The 17,734-nt window shown below is 42.1% G+C and overlaps 1 protein-coding gene across 4 annotated transcripts in view; it reads right to left on the bottom strand.

Moving 5' to 3' along the window:
• The window catches only part of LOC310706525 (heparan-alpha-glucosaminide N-acetyltransferase-like), a 167,584-nt gene that overhangs the window by 38,484 nt on the left and 111,366 nt on the right, over positions 1–17,734 (bottom strand). For all 4 annotated transcript variants that reach the window (XM_083502652.1, XM_083502654.1, XM_083502655.1 and 1 more), the window contains 4 exons: positions 13,989–14,101; positions 10,901–11,025; positions 6,638–6,764; positions 2,717–2,803 (listed from right to left, as the gene is read on the bottom strand). In XM_083502652.1, the coding sequence (XP_083358778.1) occupies positions 2,717–2,803; positions 6,638–6,764; positions 10,901–11,025; positions 13,989–14,101 (452 nt within the window). The remainder of the gene's footprint in view (positions 1–2,716; positions 2,804–6,637; positions 6,765–10,900; positions 11,026–13,988; positions 14,102–17,734) is intronic.

Here is a 17,734-nt window from a genome sequence, read left to right as displayed (position 1 = left end):
ATTTTTTTATTATTTATTCAATTTGTTAGTCATTTTATCTTGCCCTGGTCAAGCCACAGTGACTTACAACCCTGAATAGCTGATCAGCACCATAACAATGATCTGTGAGCTACAGGCACACAACCTATTGTACACAAGCATAGCAGGATCAGGGCAAAAGCTTGGCAGGCTCGGAATGACTCTGCTTCGAACTCTGAAGAGGCACTACCAGTCAGAGTAGAAATTATGAAGAGCCAAAAACAGACAAATGGTCCCACATTGTGTATGCCACTATTTTTCATTCCTGCAGATCTCATATGTACCTTTCCCTCACTTGACTCATGGAAGCTGATCAGCTTTGAAAAGCTCTTCCTTTAACAGCCATAATTGGTTAAGACCGAAGTCTCAATACCCGGCTGGTTTCAAAAACCACTCTCAGCAAATTACACAGCAAACATCTGCAGGGAATTCTAGCCTGCACCATGATGTCAGGCAGCAGCTGTCCTGAAGGAGGACTCTGCTGAAAGGGTCCTGAGAGCCAGTGAGGAACATTGTGGGGGAACGAGCCTCTCAGACTTGTTTGGTAATCCTCCCTCTGCCTCTCCCAGCTGACAGACCTGACACCTCATACAAGCCTGAGAATTAACTGTGCTCATAAAATTAGGAAACAAGAGTCCCATAAAGTTGTAATGAGCTTTGGGTTTCAAAATTCTACGGGTAACTATCCTCTGACCAAGGGAGCCATAAAAGACGCCTTTAAAAAGCAGCTTTTCCATGTATTTACGAAACACCCAATTTTCTTAAACATCTCATACAAAAAGAGGCTGTGCTTTTTACCCGGTTTACTTCATGTTCTCATGATGTGCAGCATCTGTTAAACAAATTAATATCTTTTTAAAAAATGCTAAAAAGGAAACAAGATTTCTTGTTTTTTTAAAAAAAAAACAAAACAAAAGAACACCTCTCTGTTATTGATCCATTGTGGGCTTATACACAAAATGGCTGGGCCTCTTTTTTCTCATAAAGTCACTTCACAGGCAATATTAAGAGACAGGAGGGTCACAAAGTGAAAAGGTCCACACAAGCTGTTTCTGATGCAACTTGGTTTCTTACACAGAGAACTCTACATATAAAATATTTCTAGAGGGACTAGTTGTGTTAGCCCATCACAACAAAAGCAACCAAGAGTCTTGCAGCACCTTAGAGATGAACAAATTGATTGTGGCATCTGATGAAATGGACTCTGGTCCAGGAAAGCTTATGCCACCATCAATTTGTCGGTCTTTACAGTTGCTTGGTTGCTTTTGCCATATGGAAAATGTTGCCCTGCAGTGAAAAAATCCACAAGGATTACACAGGAAAGACTCAAAAGCAGGATACTAAATAATTGCAGATTCCTGCCTACAGATCTTTCTTTCAACATCAACATTTCTGGACCCAAAGAATACCATGCAGTATTCCATTGTTGAAGTTCAACACCGCAAGTCTGAATCTGGCTAGTAGTATACAGATGGGGGTCTACTAGGAAATTCCATGGGAGCTGCTCTCTCTTTGTTTGAGGAAAGATGGGACAGAAAAACAAATAAACATATTTAGGGTCCATTAAAAAACACCACTCCTATAGAGCAAAGGTGTTGCCATCCTATCAGAAGTCAAGGAGATAAAGAACTACAAAACTTTCAGAACACATCTGAATACATCTGAAGGTATCTGTATCAGAAAGTTTTTAATGTTTGACGTTTTTATATGTGTTGGAAGCCACCGAGAGCAACCCAGCTAGATTGGTAGGGTATTACTATTACTATTACTATTACTATTACTATTACTACTACTACTACTATTATTATTATTATTATTATTTCATAACTGTCCCCCACATAAAGTTCTACTGATGTGCCTGAGGATGACAATTCATGGTTCCCCTTTCAGAATCATTTTCCTACATCAGACTAATAGATAAATCCCTTTGGCCTCTGTGGTCTGGTTCTGACACAACATTAAGACAGATTTCATTCCCAGGGAATGCAATAGCAGGAACAGAGTGTACCATCATCACTTCACTGGGGGATATGCTTTTCAAGCGTCAAGCTACACATGATGATCAGCCAAGTAAATGTTTTTTCCCAAAGGTTTTTTTTAAAAAATACCCAAAGCAGCTGTGGCAAGTACATGCATGGGGAGGGCTAGGAGGATGGTGGCACTTTTCCCCATCTGAATTACCTTTTGCTCCATGCGGGGAAGAGATGAGTATCCATCCAATGGGGGGGGGGGACGGGCAGTTCAAGACAGGATAATTTTAATGAGATCAAACACCCACAGGTAACGGGATAAGCAGCCCTTCTTCTCAGCATGAACATCTGGAACAGACTGCTGCTTTTTACTGTGGCTATGGGTAAAAACCTAGGGGTCACATCCACATGACTGCACATCCATCATGTGCAGTTTGTCTCTGGTGAACAATGTTGTTCCATGTGCCTGCCCTTCCTCCATTATTCCATAACCAGCTGGTGGCTTCAAATAGCTCTGCAAACTGGTCCTATTACTGTCCCTTGCCCATCACACACACTAACAAAGCTAAGGAATGAGGAATCCATTCTACAGTGTAGAGTGCACCTTCTCACAACCCAACTGCCCATGGCTGCTACTGTGTGAGATGAGGAAAATCTGGTCATGTGAATCCAAAAGAACCTCGTGTGTACAGTGCATTGACCACAGCACTTTTAACACACCAAATTACCTGAAGTCCAAAGAAAGCCATTAGAATGGAGTTGATTGTACCCAAAATGCCTTCAGGATCAAAAGGTTGAGTGGTTTTGTACAGCTCCTAACAGGAAAGAAAACATTGCTTTGGTTACTCAAAACTCCGAATATCTAAAACAGCAGGCAGCCTCTCAATTTATGATATTACAGGTCACAAAATAAATGTCGGCCACATAAGACAATGTGGCATACATCCAAATTGTCTCACTTCCTTAAATATGTATATCTATTCATTGCATCAAACACAGTCATTAATGCAAGAAGTTCAGAGGCAGTCGGCTCATTTGTTCATTTATCCTGTGCCAGAAAAATGTAACTCCCTTTTTAAAATAAATTACCATTTCTATACCAAAGACATCCAAACAGAGGCAGATTTAGGGAAGCGCAACCAGTTTGGTTGCACTGGGCCTGGACCCTTGGGGGGGGGCTGCAAGGGACACCACAACCAAGATTTAAAATGGAGTATGAAATTTGGGGAGGGTGGATGAATTTTGGTGTGGCACAATGCACCCCTGAAATTTGAGACCCCAATGTTCGCTTCTGATCCAAATCTTTTCTCTGAAGCAATTATACAAATACAAATGTTATATAATTTTTTGCTTCATTTCATCCCCCCTCCCCCAGTTTATTTTGAAGCAATAACCAAAACAATAACATTAGGAATAGGCAGGCATCATATAAATCTGTAACACTGATAGCAGCTAATATAGCATTCTTATTAAGAACATAAAATATAAAACAGTATAGAAAATATGTGAGTAGTAGTAGTAATCATCATCATCATCATCATCATCATCACAGAAGCCTCAACAAGTTGCCCATTGAAATGGCAGTCTAGTTACAGTTTTGAGACATGAGGTGGTTACCAGTCAGCTTCTTTCACAAGGTGTTTTTAAACTCTTGGGAGGTTTACAGCAGCTATATGGGAAGCTGACAATCTGCAGCATCCATCCATCCATAATGAGGGAACACTCTACTATGCCAACTTCATTATAAATTTATTGGACACAGCAAAATTTGCCTTATGCCACTGCTGGACACTACAGATCACCAGCTCGTAGAGATGCCATGAATATTCAGAATTCAGTAAGATTTCAAACTAAGATCGCGTATCTAGTTTTGCAGAAGTTTTGACAATACCAGTTATGGGGGGGGGGGGTTGGCGGGGAGAAGTGCCAACTAAAAGCAGGGAATGAGGAAAAAGAGGTCCTCCTCAAGTCTTTCCAGCTTTACTGATCTCAAATCATTGCACACATGCAAGTAACACGTATAAAATCACATGTATGCCAGAAAAGTGTGCATAAGATACATGTATTAGTGAAAATAACGGGGGGAGCACTATATTAGGGGAAATTGCTTTGCAAAAATCTGCATATTGGGCAAAATTGCAAAGAGAGAGAGAGAGAGAGAGAGAGAGAGAGAGAGAGAGAGAGAGAGAGAGAGAAAATTTCACTAAAATACTGTTTGATTCTCACCAAGAGCACATCCTTGCCTCATATTAGGTCCTTGACCAATTCTGTGGCATTGGCAGTTAAAGGATATCAGATGGGGGGGGGATTTGGGGACCCATTGCTAGCCAGGATTAATAAATATTCGGAGCTAGATGGGCCACTGTTCTGATACAGGGTTGTGAAAAGTCAGCCTGCTCAGAGATTCAAGACCAACACACTTCCCAGAGCTTCCCATTGCTCCCTGATCCTTATACAGTGGTACCTCGGGTTAAGTACTTAATTCATTCCGGAGGTCCATACTTAACCTGAAACTGTTCTTAACCTGAAGCACCACTTTAGCTAATGGGGCCTCCTGCTGCTGCCGCACCGCCAGAGCACGATTTCTGTTCTCATCCTGAAGCAAAATTCTTAACCCGAAGCACTATTTCTGGGTTAGCGGAGTCTGTAACCTGAAGCGTATGTAACCTGAAGCGTATGTAACCCGAGGTACCACTGTATACCTAGAATTTTACTGTACTTCACTGCCTTCTAGCACTGCCTTTTTGTGCATAGCCATCTAAATCATTCCACAGAGAAATTGAGCAAAAATGTATACAGAACTAAAAATCTACAATTTCCTGACAGTAAGAACTGTTGCTTAGCTGTCCTTGAGGCGAACCTAGCCTCTCTAACTTGCCAATCCAGAGGTTAAAAAGGAACATGGAGAGAGCAGCCAATGTAGTTTGTGAGACTTGCCAGCATAGCATTGTCACCAGGTTAGGCTCTTAGTCCCACGCTGCCACTCAGCCTCCTTTCACTGCCTGGTTTCTTCCCACAACTGTCTTTACTTCTGTTGGTCTGCCACTCCTGTTCCTAGCATCACCACAGCAACAGTGTTCCTTCAGCATTCCAGAAGCCAACTGCCTCATCAGAACGGCAGATGAAGGGATGGGCTTATTGCAGCCACTTTATGGGAAAACTGGTAACTCATTAGCCTGCGCCCTGACCCTCTTAAGAAAACTAGTTGCTGTCTAGGGCCTCCAAAGTATCAGATAGAAAGCATTTTCTTGCCAGTGCCAGTAGTTCTGTTTGTAGACAAGGCACCCAATGACAGAAGATCTAAACACCACTGTGTTTGACAAGCTAGTTTGCTTTTTTCTTCTTCTGTCTATTCAAAAATGGCCAGCTGGTAGCCTGCTAAGCCACATACAGCCATCAAGAGGATTTTAAGAGGCCTCTAACAGTCCTCCTAAATTCTAAACAAGACATAGGAAACTGTCTTATACTGAGTTAGGCTATGGGTCCATCTAGCACACCATTACTTAAATTGAATGGCGGCAGCAATCCAGGGTTCGGACAGAGGGCATTCTCACCACCACCTGGAGGTCCCGGGGATTCAATCGAGGACCTTCTGCATGCAAAGCAGATGTTCTATCACTGAAGGGGGGAAAGCAAAAAGTTCACGCACAACTTTTCAGAAAAAGATGAATGTTTGCAAGGCAGGTGCTCCACTTTTCAATGTCCCAGCTCCCTTTTGGATTTTGCATGTCATGTGCAAATGTATATAAAGCGCTGAACATTGGAAGGTGCTAGATGATGCCAGCTTCTTACTACGGAGCACAGAACTGCTGTTAAGTATGGTAAGTTGTTTCATGCAACAAAATACACTTTTAGGCACTGGGTGACTCTCTGAAGATCACAGTGGCCCTTCAAGGATACAGAAATTAGAAACGCCTGATCTATATACCCAGCAACTTGAAAATTATACAGTGGTACCTCGGGTTACAGACGCTTCAGGTTACAGATGCTTCAGGTTACAGACTCCGCTAACCCAGAAATAGTTCCTTGGGTTAAGAACTTTGCTTCAGGATGAGAACAGAAATCGCGAGGTGGCGGTGCGGCGGCAGCAGGAGGCCCCATTAGCTAAAGTGGTACCTCAGGTTAAGAACAGTTTCAGGTTAAGAACAGACCTCCAGAACGAATTAAGTTCTTAACCTGAGGTACCACTGTATTTAAAAGGAGATCAGTTTCTAGAGACCAGGAATTAATGCTCTGTCAAATGTTCTTAATACACAGAGGTATTAACACTTCCTGAAACATCTGGATTAGAGACAGGACAGACAGAGAGCATTTGTCCAGCTAAATTGTGGTGTTTCTTATACTATTATATGCAAAGGTAAATCCCAAAGAGCTGAGATTGCTTGTGAACTTGACTCTGAAACTCCTGGCTGTCAAACCTTAACACTGCTTTCTCACTAGATTTCTTCCATCCTCTGGGGGTGAGGGGGAAAAATCAGTATGATAATGGTGCCACAATAAGTGTTCCTTTTGTTTGGCTGCACCTGGCTAATGTCTGACAGGAGAAGGAAGGGAATGGCTAAGCGATGTTATCATATAAAAGCCAAAGGCCAGATAAGCCTAGCACTTACAAACACTTCACCAAGCCAGCCCTGCAGATAATCAATTACCTTACATGTAGGGTAGCGATATATGTGGTCCTCTCCAAGCACCAACTTATCAATGTACCCCGCTGCACCGCCAGTACAGTTGGGGTATTTTCCATCATCTCCTATCCCCCCAGGGCCCAGGTAACCTCTGCAGAAAGAACACACAATATTAATTGCAGCTGTCAGTTTTCCAAGCACCGGAACTGATTTTATTTTTCGTCACAAGACCAGTCTGATATGACAAGAATTTGAAAACGAATTAGTGAGCTTATTTTCAACTCCTGAATAGCATTTACTACACATGCACCATTAAGTGTAATGATCCTTTTGATCTCTGAAAGCCAAAAAGCTCTGTTAATTCTGGCAATCACGGTTTTTGTTGCCTCTCTGATCTTCCCCCAGAATGAGATATAATTTTTAAAATGCATTAGAATACGGCAATCTGAAAACATGCTTCCCTAATTGAGATGTACCATCTGCCGCAAAATATCTACAAAACACATCTCTACTAATTCAAATGTTTGATGTGCCTTTGCTTTTTCCGTCTCTGAAAACAGTGGAGGATGGTATCATGATTAGAATATAAAACCGCTTCTATTGTGTCAATATTTACTGTGCGGATTCATCCCCAACAAAGCTGCATTTTCTCACAAAACAAAATTTTAGCTTTTACTCACTGAAAGTATATACACTCAGAATGTAACCCTCAAATTTCAAATATTGCTTTCCAAGCAGAAAACAGGTATTGTTTACCTGCTGGCAGGGCTGCAACTGCACAATATAGCTGTGGGTGGCAATAGAGGTATACCGGTAATAGCATTTTTAAAGACAAACTAAAATCCAAATGGTAGTGAGCAGACATTTGTGTTCATCTCTGGGTTTGCCATATTTTGAAGAGCAAAAAAGAGGAGACATTTGCCAACTTCTACTTTTAACTATGGATCGTGATGATGACTCTGCCCATGATAAAGAGGATGTGTCCTGGAAGCAGAGGACATATCGCAACCCTAATGTGAACCCATCTTCTAGCTGGTTCTTATGCAAGAAATGGTTAAGAAAAATGTGCTGCTGGGCACTGGGGAAGCCTAGTCTGCTGCTTGTAACGCTCTTAAATGGAATATGGGAGATTTTATGCTCACTTAACTAAATTAGATCCTGCCTGTGGCAAAACGATCTTGGGTTGCAGTAAGGAATACTAGAGCAAAGAGGCAATGGTTACTCACCCTTAGCAAACTGCAAACCAGCAGTTACTCAAATCTGTCTCCAGCATTACTTGGAAAATTGCCTTCTGAGGCACACAGTAGCCTTAGCAAACATTATAGTTAGTATGTTTGCAAATTCTGCATGTTGTGTCTAAACTGCAGGTGCATTTCATAAAGTCGTCAGGAGGATGAGCCACTCCTAAGGCTCGCTCCAAAAAACCACTAATGTGGTTCACCAACACTTGTAAGAATGAACACCCTCCCAAGAATCCTACAAACTTAACAAATCAACTTAATTCCGTTTGCCTATGACTGGCGCTATAGAAAACTTAATCTGAAAACATGGAGCTAGTTTTTCACACATCTCCCCAGCTGCAGTTTCTGCACAGCTTCTAAGAGCGTGTAGAATGCATATTCCATCACTCACTTTATGCTAAGCTGATTCCACGAATACAACTGCACATATGTGCATGAAATTGGTACCAGATTGTCAGTGCTTAGAGTGGAAAACATAGGAGTTCTGGGTATTGAAAATTCATTCAGCTAGGCTTCTCCTAATTTAACTTTTTAAAAGGCGGCAGGAACACCATTTCAACAAATGATGCAAAATGAAGAATGGGTCAGGATCATAGCCTTAAATGAAGAATGGGTCACAGCCAATGTGGCCATGTTAAACCTGGCTTCCACCTCTGTGCATGAAAGCATGCATTTCTTCTTAAATGGTTCAGGGTCGTGGTCCAATGTTCATTGGGAAAAAGAGTGTTTTATTCCTCGAGAAGTTGATGTGTGTGATTTATGGCCACATATTAGCTTCCACGGAGTGAAAGAGATTAAAGAATCACACTCTGTCATGAGCAATCTGAAATGGAGGAACAAGCTGCATCCATCTTTTTACACATTCAAGAACACTTCTTTCTATCTATTGTATTTCTGTGGCATATCATTTCCTCCCAATCAACTGAAATCAAGGTGTCACAAGTCCCTTTTATTGCACTTTGGGTGCATCAGAAGAACCTGAACGCTAACTTCCTGTTGCAAGCAATTTTGCAAAAATTCTCTCTACCATTAATAGACAACCAATCACCACCGGCTTTAAATCAATTCTGCAGCAGAAGTATGGCGTGTACAATGAAATGTATAAACAAATAACTATTGACTTTCTCTGTATCTCATATTAAAAATCTTTGCTAACATGCAGGTGCAAGCAGTAGAGAAACTCTACAAAGTTTACCCAGTTGAAGAAGAAAAGTTTCGAAGAATCTAATGTGCTTCAAAATACTTCGTTTTCTAATGGGGTAACTAATGGGGTTGAGTAGAGAAAGATGAACTTTATCATTCCATTGACTTGTGTGGTACTAAGAAATAGGGAAACAACCCAAAGTTCCTTCAACCTCCCCTTAGTGCAAGACTTGTAAGATTCCGGTGCAAAATCTAGGTTACTGTCATAGTACCAGTAATGGGGTAGGGGACGTTATTGTTTCCCATAAACAACTCTTCCTACACAGTTTTTTTCTCTCTCTTCACATGCCACGAAAGAGAAGATTGGCTTCTTTTTCACTTCTGTTGTTTTAAGATAACAGCAACATTTATCTGCAAGGGGAAAAAATTATTCTGCTTCGTTTTAAGTAACGGGAGGGGGAATTGTTAAGAGGTAGCAATATAGCTTTGCCTTATTCACTAAGACATGCAAATGATCCCATACTAAAACACAAACTGATACATCTATTTCACACAGCTCTTCTGCAATCCCTTGCATGCACCTCAAGCTGTGTCTGCTGATGGCTAGATCATTATTTTAAATGATAAAACAGCAGGACACATAGCATATGACAGCCTTGCCTTGCCAGTGCCTTTTTGAAGGATGCATGTCCTGGGGTACATGAAAGAGCTTGAGAAACACAGCCAAAAACACCCAACAGCGTATATTACTAGGTATGTATCAGTCACAGCAAGCCAGCCCTGTTCCCTCTTCTACAATTCCCAAAGAATAGGGTTTTAAGGGGGCTAAATTCACTCATTTCCAAAATTGGGATTTGAAATTTAACACCACCGACACTGCCCTTCAATTTTCTGTCCAAAGAAATGAGAAATGACAGCACAACCCTAAGGACAGGGAGAGGTGAGATTCTGCCTTGAATCTGGGACAGACGAGTTCTCAAATGTTTTTTAACTGGACTTGGGGAAAGGGCTCAGTGTACTGGGGAATAATACACAAGGCATTAAAAATGACTGCCTGGCAGGTGTCACTTAGAATGGGAGTGGAGGGTTCTTTAGGGTCCAATTATTTCCAACATGGATTGTAATGCAAAGGTATGTTTCTACCAGGTCTGGCTGTCTGAACTCAAGTAGATATTGACCAAACAATCAAGCTGGAAAGCAAATGGGCTTGGAAAGAGGAACATGGATAGTCAGGGGGCGGACACTCAGGGAGCAGTTTGCACTGAATCTGAGCAGTCCACTCAGAATTAAAAGCTTTTGAGCACCAGTTGCAACTCCATTGGCCCCCTTCTGTCACCTGACCAGTGGTCAGGGCTTGCTAACCAGCTGATATTTTCTCAATTGGAGATAATAACTGGAATATATTTCCTTAACGGAAAATCTACCTGACAAGTGGTGTTTGTGTGTGGCAGAAAATACAGCAGTTGCCATTTAAACTGAGACAGACGGAAAGATGGGAGTTTTTTGGCTGGCGTTGGCAGAAGTAGGATGCAAATGTCACACTTTGGGATTCAGGATTGGTACTTGCTGCCCGCTCTCTGAATCTGCTTGTTTTCAATAAGCTATAATTGTGTGCTTGCAAATTAACAGATGTTACAAAGATGCTATGAGCCTCCAGTGCTTTCTCTCTCACTGCAAAGAAAAAGATCCTGTTGCAGGGGGGAGAGTACACAGAGAATATTCTTTCACTTGAAAAATGGGTAAAACTATTGGCCTCTTTTTGGAGTTATGTACCCTTCATACAATAGGTTGTTTAGGAAATGACCTTTCATGATAGTGAATAAGACCTTTACGAATACACTTATAGAATGCCCTTTTTTCCATTACGAAAATTCTACTCTACTGTGCATTCAGACTTGCTTACCTGGGGCATCCAGGGACAGGTAGCAGGAATGTGAGGCACAGCCAAAGGGTCTCCAGGATCACCATGATTACCCACTCCGGCCAGTAGAGAACGATATCCCTTAGTGGAGCCCACCAGTTACCAAACTTCAAAGAGAAGGAAATTCACAAGATCAGAGATTCGGTCAAGAAAATAAATATGGCCACTTCCAGAAGAATGTGTGTCAGAACCACTCTTTAACCCCCAAAAGTTTTCTTCCCCCACCTTCATACACATCAATAGGAAATTGCTCTCTTAACTACATGAAAGTGAAAGCAGCAATTAGAATGTTAGCCACTTCCTGTCTCCGTCACTTGATTCACATGCAAAAAACCCTGAAGACAAGCCATCAAATCAAATCCTAGGCATACCTACGGAGGGAGGGTGAATGAGCATGCTGAGTGCTCATAAAAAGCCATAAGGTCATATTTATCAAGCAGTTGCCCAGCTACTAGGTCAGTGATTTTGCATGTGTTCAGGCTGTGTGCAATATGCCTTCAAAAAAAGAGAGAACTTTATTTGTCTCATCTCCCATGTGCTAACCAGGGGAAAGTTTGTTGTGAAGACTATAGACAATGCAATCTACTATGCTCTCCGTGTGTGTCATGGACTGGCTGGATGCAAACGAGTGGTGGGAAGCACCAGCAGGAGAACCCCCAGAGGAACTCCCAGAGGATGAAGGCTCAGAGCCAGGGCAGTGATAGGAGGCATGAGGGTGAGCGGTCAGAGGGAGAAGAGGGAGTAGAGCGGGAGGAGGAGGTGTTGGAAGATGAAGAGGCAATAGGGTTGAGTGAGCAGGAAGAGGTTGTGGCAGAGAGCAGCTCAGAAGCAGAAGCAGAGTGGAGGCAGGCTGCTGAAGAAGCCATAGGGTCTCCCTCTCCTGCTGTGACCAGCTCCCTTGCCCGCTGGTCTCCCAGAACACAGAGAGGAATGAAGAGGGCAAAGCAATGAGAGACAATACAAAGGTACCTTAGGCTGATAGAGAAGCAACCAGCGGAGGAGCCTTAGAGAGTGGTGGGAAATTGGGGACCATCAGTCCTCACAACTGCCTCACAGAGGCAAGAAAGACCGATTGGGAAGAGTTGCTGGGATCACTAGGTCTGCACTGTTTTGGTTTATTTGAATAAAGAGTTGGCTTTACTGACGCCAGGTGTTTTATATATATATATATGCAGGAGAGCTGCTAGGATTACTGAAGTGTTCCCTTGATGCTCACTTTCAAGGAGCCCTTTCCCCTGCTAAATGCTGAGAGATGTCTGGTCTGTGCATGAAATGGGACTGGAAAGCATCTTTTCAAACATGAATGTGCAAGAGAACAGCCATCTTTAAACGTGTGCCTTTGGTGTCAGGTTACAAAGGTGGATCTCATGCAAGCGTCTGATCCAAGAAGCATCAAATAAAACAGGAAGGATAAAATCTGCCCCACATTAATGCACACATCATTTTAATTTGGGGCCTGTGCCACAACACCCATTGCCATCTCTAATGCAAACATATATGTAGGCTGTTATTAAAAGACAGTTATCCAGCAGCTTGTAAAAGCTCTATTGAGTGACTGCAGCCTGTTGTGTAATTACATACTTAGCTCATCAGCAAAGTATTTATCATTATTAGCTGATCATTATCACTAGGAGAAGACACTAGAGTCTGGTCTATAAATACGCATTTAAACCAAATTTAAAACAGGATTGTCCAAGTCAGAGATAAAAGGAAATGGAGGGAGGGAGGGAGGGAGGGAGGGAGGGAGGAATGAGGTCACTCAGTTCACTTGCTTGCCAATGAAGAAATATTATTTGTAACATTCCCTCTAATTTATGTCTTGATCTTCTCAGACTGGAAGCCACTGGAAGCATCCCCCTTTTTCAGAGGGTGAAGACAGAAACAAAACACTCATCACAAATGGCCCTGCATCCCCAGTGCAATTCCAGATTTCTGATTTGCCTTACATACACATAAGCACAATACCAGAAAGCCAAATACTGGTTTAGCTCCTCCCCTCAGTCTCCAGGCAAGCTATCCATTTTAAATATATATATTTAAAATCGAATGCATGTCATATGTTCATTATTCACCTTTATTGAACGGGATTTGCATAAACAGCTATTGGATTGGGCTGTGTGAGTTGGTGATGGAGAAGGTGCTAGCCAATACATTCCTTCCATTTTCTCCTAGTAATTCTTCACACTGAACTGCATTGAAAATATGCAGAGCTCATCCCGGAAAAGAAAATGTCTGTTTCTACTGAAAATAGTGAGGGTGCTTTCAAAGTGGCCTCACTTGTCTCAACATGTTACTTCTGTCTTCAACCTGTGAAGCCCAAGCATGTACGCAAGAAAACCTTGATAGAAGGTGCATGTAATAAAATCTCGATGTGTTTTTCCTACGGAAAACAGCTTCAGTAGGGTGGGTGGGTGGGTGACATATACAAGAGAACAAGCCGAAGAATAATAATAATAATAATAATAATAACAACAACAACAACAACAACAACAACAACAACAACAACAACAATAATAATAATAATAATAATAATTTCCACTATTATGATCATGGTATTTAACAAAATCAAGCTGCATAAAGGAATATCTAAGTTATGTAAAGGGTGGGTTGCCTTTATCATCTGTAAATGTTGACCTCAGCAGCTTTATCTTTTTGCTTGTATAAGGAAGATCAAATAAAATTGCATGTGAGTTCTTCATTATTAACAACAGGGGGAAAAGATATTCAGTACAGTCATATAGTAAATAATACCCAGTTATCTGACTTGTAAAACTTGTGTGGAGATTCAGTTTGTGAAACCTTTGAGCATAATATACCTCACTACCAAGAGGAGAGTAAGCAAGGGCATTGGTTACAGTGTAGCCAAGGTAAAGGGACAATCGAGATTATTTCTGATTGAAATTTAGTGGTGCCAGAGAGTGAGATTATAGGTAAGAAAGTCAGCAGTCCTGGAAACTGGTAAAATAGAAGACATTAATAATATGAGGCTAGCTGGATGCCACACACATTGCTGGGTACTCAAAAGTGAGCAAGGGTATGTTTTTCCAAGCTCAGTCCCATTGCATCTCACCTGATATCTGCCAAGGTCTTTTAAGCAAAAGAAGGTCTCCATCAAAGCCAAAATGAAGTAAGTAAATCCAAGACGCTGCAGAACACCTGGAATCCTTGCCCAGCTCCATGACACTGTAGGTACAAAGCTGAATGTTACATATAAGACCCAATTTGAGGGGGGAAATCCAGTACATGATTTGCAATCATGCATGTTACATATTTTTCTATTTGGCCCAAAATTACTGAGTAATCAGAGGCATCAAGGATTTGGTTCCAATACCAAGAAACTTATGGGCTAAGGCTTGGAGTCCAGTGATTGTGTGCATTCAGGTCCCAGAAGCCTCTTCAGGCATAGTAAGCAATACATGGGTGCAAGAATAGCCTTTGCAGTTGACAGGTAGTATGAGACTTCTAGATCAGTATGCGCCATCCTGGTGCCCTGCAGATGTTTTGGACTACCACTCGCATCAGTCGCAGGCAGCACAGTCATAGAATCATAGAATTGTGGGGTTGGACAGGACAGCGAGGGTCATCTAGTCCAACCCCCTGCAATGCAGGAATCTTTTGCCCAACGTGGGCTCGAACCCACGACCCTGATATTAAGAGTCTCATGCTCCACCAACTGAGCTATCGTGTTGACTGAGGCTAGTGGGAGTGGCATTTTAAAATTTCTGGAGGGCACTAGGATGGTGAAGGCAATTCTAGATTCACCATAGATCCTAGGAGCTGACCTTTTGCCTTTGGTTGGCCAACTCTTTGAAGTAGCACTTTGAGCCTATTGCACATCAGGCTTCAGCTCAACTCCCAGTGTCACCTCCAGCCAAGAGCAGCAGAACCCCTGGATTGCAAAAAACCAAACGCTTTCAGGTCTGGAATTGGGTATAGCTGTCCACATCAACAGCCTCACTCTGACAATGCGCTCAATGAACTACAGAACATTTGGAGAAAGTTCCTCTATGCAACCTTCATTGCGCCCTGTGCGCATCAATGTCTTTGCCTCCCTGTCAGCCCACCACTACCGAGAGATGAAAGTTAGCTAGTCTCCTTAGAGGTGCCCAGACATTTTGACAATTTCAGATATGTCTCAACTTTCTCCCAATCAAGCTGTCTGTTCTCTATTCTAAAATACTGTCCTTTCCACAAAGCCACCCAGCAACTTAAAGTGCTTACATTTACAATAGTGAATCTGAGGATTAATCAGCAGGTTTCATACTTTTAAAGCTCTGGGCTCCATCCAGCTTGTGCTGTCCACTTAAAGGGGAAGTATTCCCATCAGTCCATTACTGCCATTTATTCTTAATGTACTGCTCTTTTGTTGTGCAAGCACAAAGGGGACAAAGACAGAAGAGGAGGCTGCTGAAGAGTGCTTGGCTTTCTCATTTGCTCTCATGGAGGCGGAACTTGGCCATTCCGAATAAAAGGACAATGAACTAAAGTCAAATTTTATGGGAATGTCATTTGTCTAAGGCAATCATTTTGTTTTATGCTCTCCATTTCAAGCTGTAGGATATTTTGGAGTAGGGGGCAGTATTTTACAGTCCATTTTCCTTGTGGTGAGTAAGCACTGGAGACTTATCTGATTATTTACATCAGGGGTTGCCAATGTGGTGACTTCCATATGTTGCTGGACTGCTGCACCCATCATCACTTAACACTAGCCGGGATGATGGGGCTGGCTGGGGATGGTGGGAACTATAGTCTAACAACTTCTGGAGGGCTTTACATTGGCTGCCCCCAATGGGGCTGGAAAAAAATCTCTGAGCCTGAAACTCTGGAGAGATACTGCCACTCAGGATAGACCATACTGGGACTGACAGACCAATAGGCTAGCTCACTATAAGATACTAGCAAATCTTGGCATTCTGTAAATTTAGCAAAATATTGCTAGCAGCTCCTCCTAGCCCTGCAGCTAAGCCTTACTCAATTGTGAAAAGATAACAGAGTCCCCACAGTCCTGACATTTTGTCCTGGATGTAGCTTGGCTTGCTAGTGCTGGAATGAGGAGATTTATAATTTTGACCTTTTGATAAGAAGACGTCCCTCCTTCAAAGGCTACTAGCTATGACACGACTATTGATGAACGCTAGCCACAGGGACTATGCTCTGCTGCCACAGTTGGAGGTAGCAACAGTTCTGAATACCAGTTGCTGGAAACCACAGAAGAGAAGAGGGCTCTTGTGCTCCCACCCTGCTGGCTGGTTTCCCACAGGCTTCTAGTTGGCCACTGTGAGAACAGGATGTTGGACCAGATGGGCCATCGGCCTGATCCAGCAAGCTTTTCTCGTGTTCCTATGTTCATGCAATGCCAGCTAGGTTGCAGACATACCATTTTTTCCCCTAACTTTTATGCTCTCACGGGTATTTGTGTGGAATCATTTCAGAGAGGACTGAAATTGCATATATATAAAAGAAATCGCTGTATTGCTAAAGATATAATCCTGTCTTGCCTTTCAAACACACAAATGTTGGCATGAATGGGGGTGGGCAACCAAAGACCCTTTGACTAATGGGATGAGTGTAAAAAATACTAGAATTGAAACGTTGCTGAGAAAGTCCATTCTGATTCAGATAAATGGAAAAGTGTGGTATAATATTACCCGTTTCCATCACATTACGAAAAAATGTTAGATTGTACTGGGGTGTGATTGGGTTAGTATTAGGTTTTTTGATCATATGATACATGGTAGAAACCCTTCACATTACTCTTGGGAAACTACAAAGCCAGCTGGCAGATACTGAAGACTCAAGTCAAATTCACAACATATCATCTAGCTCGTTTTCAATCACATTTAGTTATTTATTAAATTATTGTATTTTCAGAACCCTGAAAGAGTCAGGTATGATAAAATTTGCATCATGCCAATCAGCCAGGCATAGACTAAGGTACTGGTATTAAATATAATCTTTTATTACATTTCCTCTCTTCATTTCATATTTGAATATGAGACACAATCAGCCATATGAATTGGTTCAATTATTTCCAAGATTTCTTTTGGAGTCTCGGTACAAAACACATCTGAGCACAAAAGCCAATGAAGAAGGGAGGTAGTGGATCAGGAAGATAATAAAATATAATCTGGAAGCTTAAAATTCATAATTCTAGACCTGTAGGGCTCAGACGCAAAGCTGTCCAAAAGAGAAACTTCCTACACTTAAGATTATTTTCCTGTTGCTCACGCTTAAAATTCTGAATTTGGCTCAGGTGAAGGCCTCTCCCCAAATTATGTTACTGCAGGGGTGGCTGCCTTGTTGTCTAGTATAAATAGCAATATCTGGAACATATAATAAAGCTTATCCTACAAATTCTTAACTGTTAAATGTTTTTCTTTACTAATGTTTTCGCTGCTTTCAAATTCTTTTAAGTACTATACCATACCCTCCAACATTCCTCACATGAAAATAGGGACATTTCTCACTCCCCTCCAACTGGCCTTCATCAACCCCCCCCCCCCCAATTTTTTGGTCATTGTCTCCCACAGAGCATTTTCTATCAGAAGAACGGGCAATATTAGACGCAGAAGCATGAACCTTTTTTAAAAAAAAAATAATAAATCAAGACTCCTTGCGCTGTGCTCCATTTCCTCTTTCTTCCCACCTGGGGCAGCCCTGCCCTCTGTCTGCACCTCAGAACCAACGTATCACGCGGAGCTGGGCTTCAGTCACAGCAGCCTTTTCTCCTTGACTGCTCCCCAGCAATTGCTGCAAACTGCCCAAGGGAGAAGGCTAGTTAGTGGTGGCCACAGAGAGGAAATGGGATACACCCTA

Source organism: Podarcis liolepis (genome assembly GCF_965112155.1).
Source record: "Podarcis liolepis genome assembly, chromosome: 5".
In the NCBI taxonomy this organism is placed as follows: domain Eukaryota; kingdom Metazoa; phylum Chordata; class Lepidosauria; order Squamata; family Lacertidae; genus Podarcis; species Podarcis liolepis.
The sequence above is the reverse complement of the archived record's forward strand: the minus strand, read 5'-3'. Positions and strand labels throughout refer to the sequence as shown.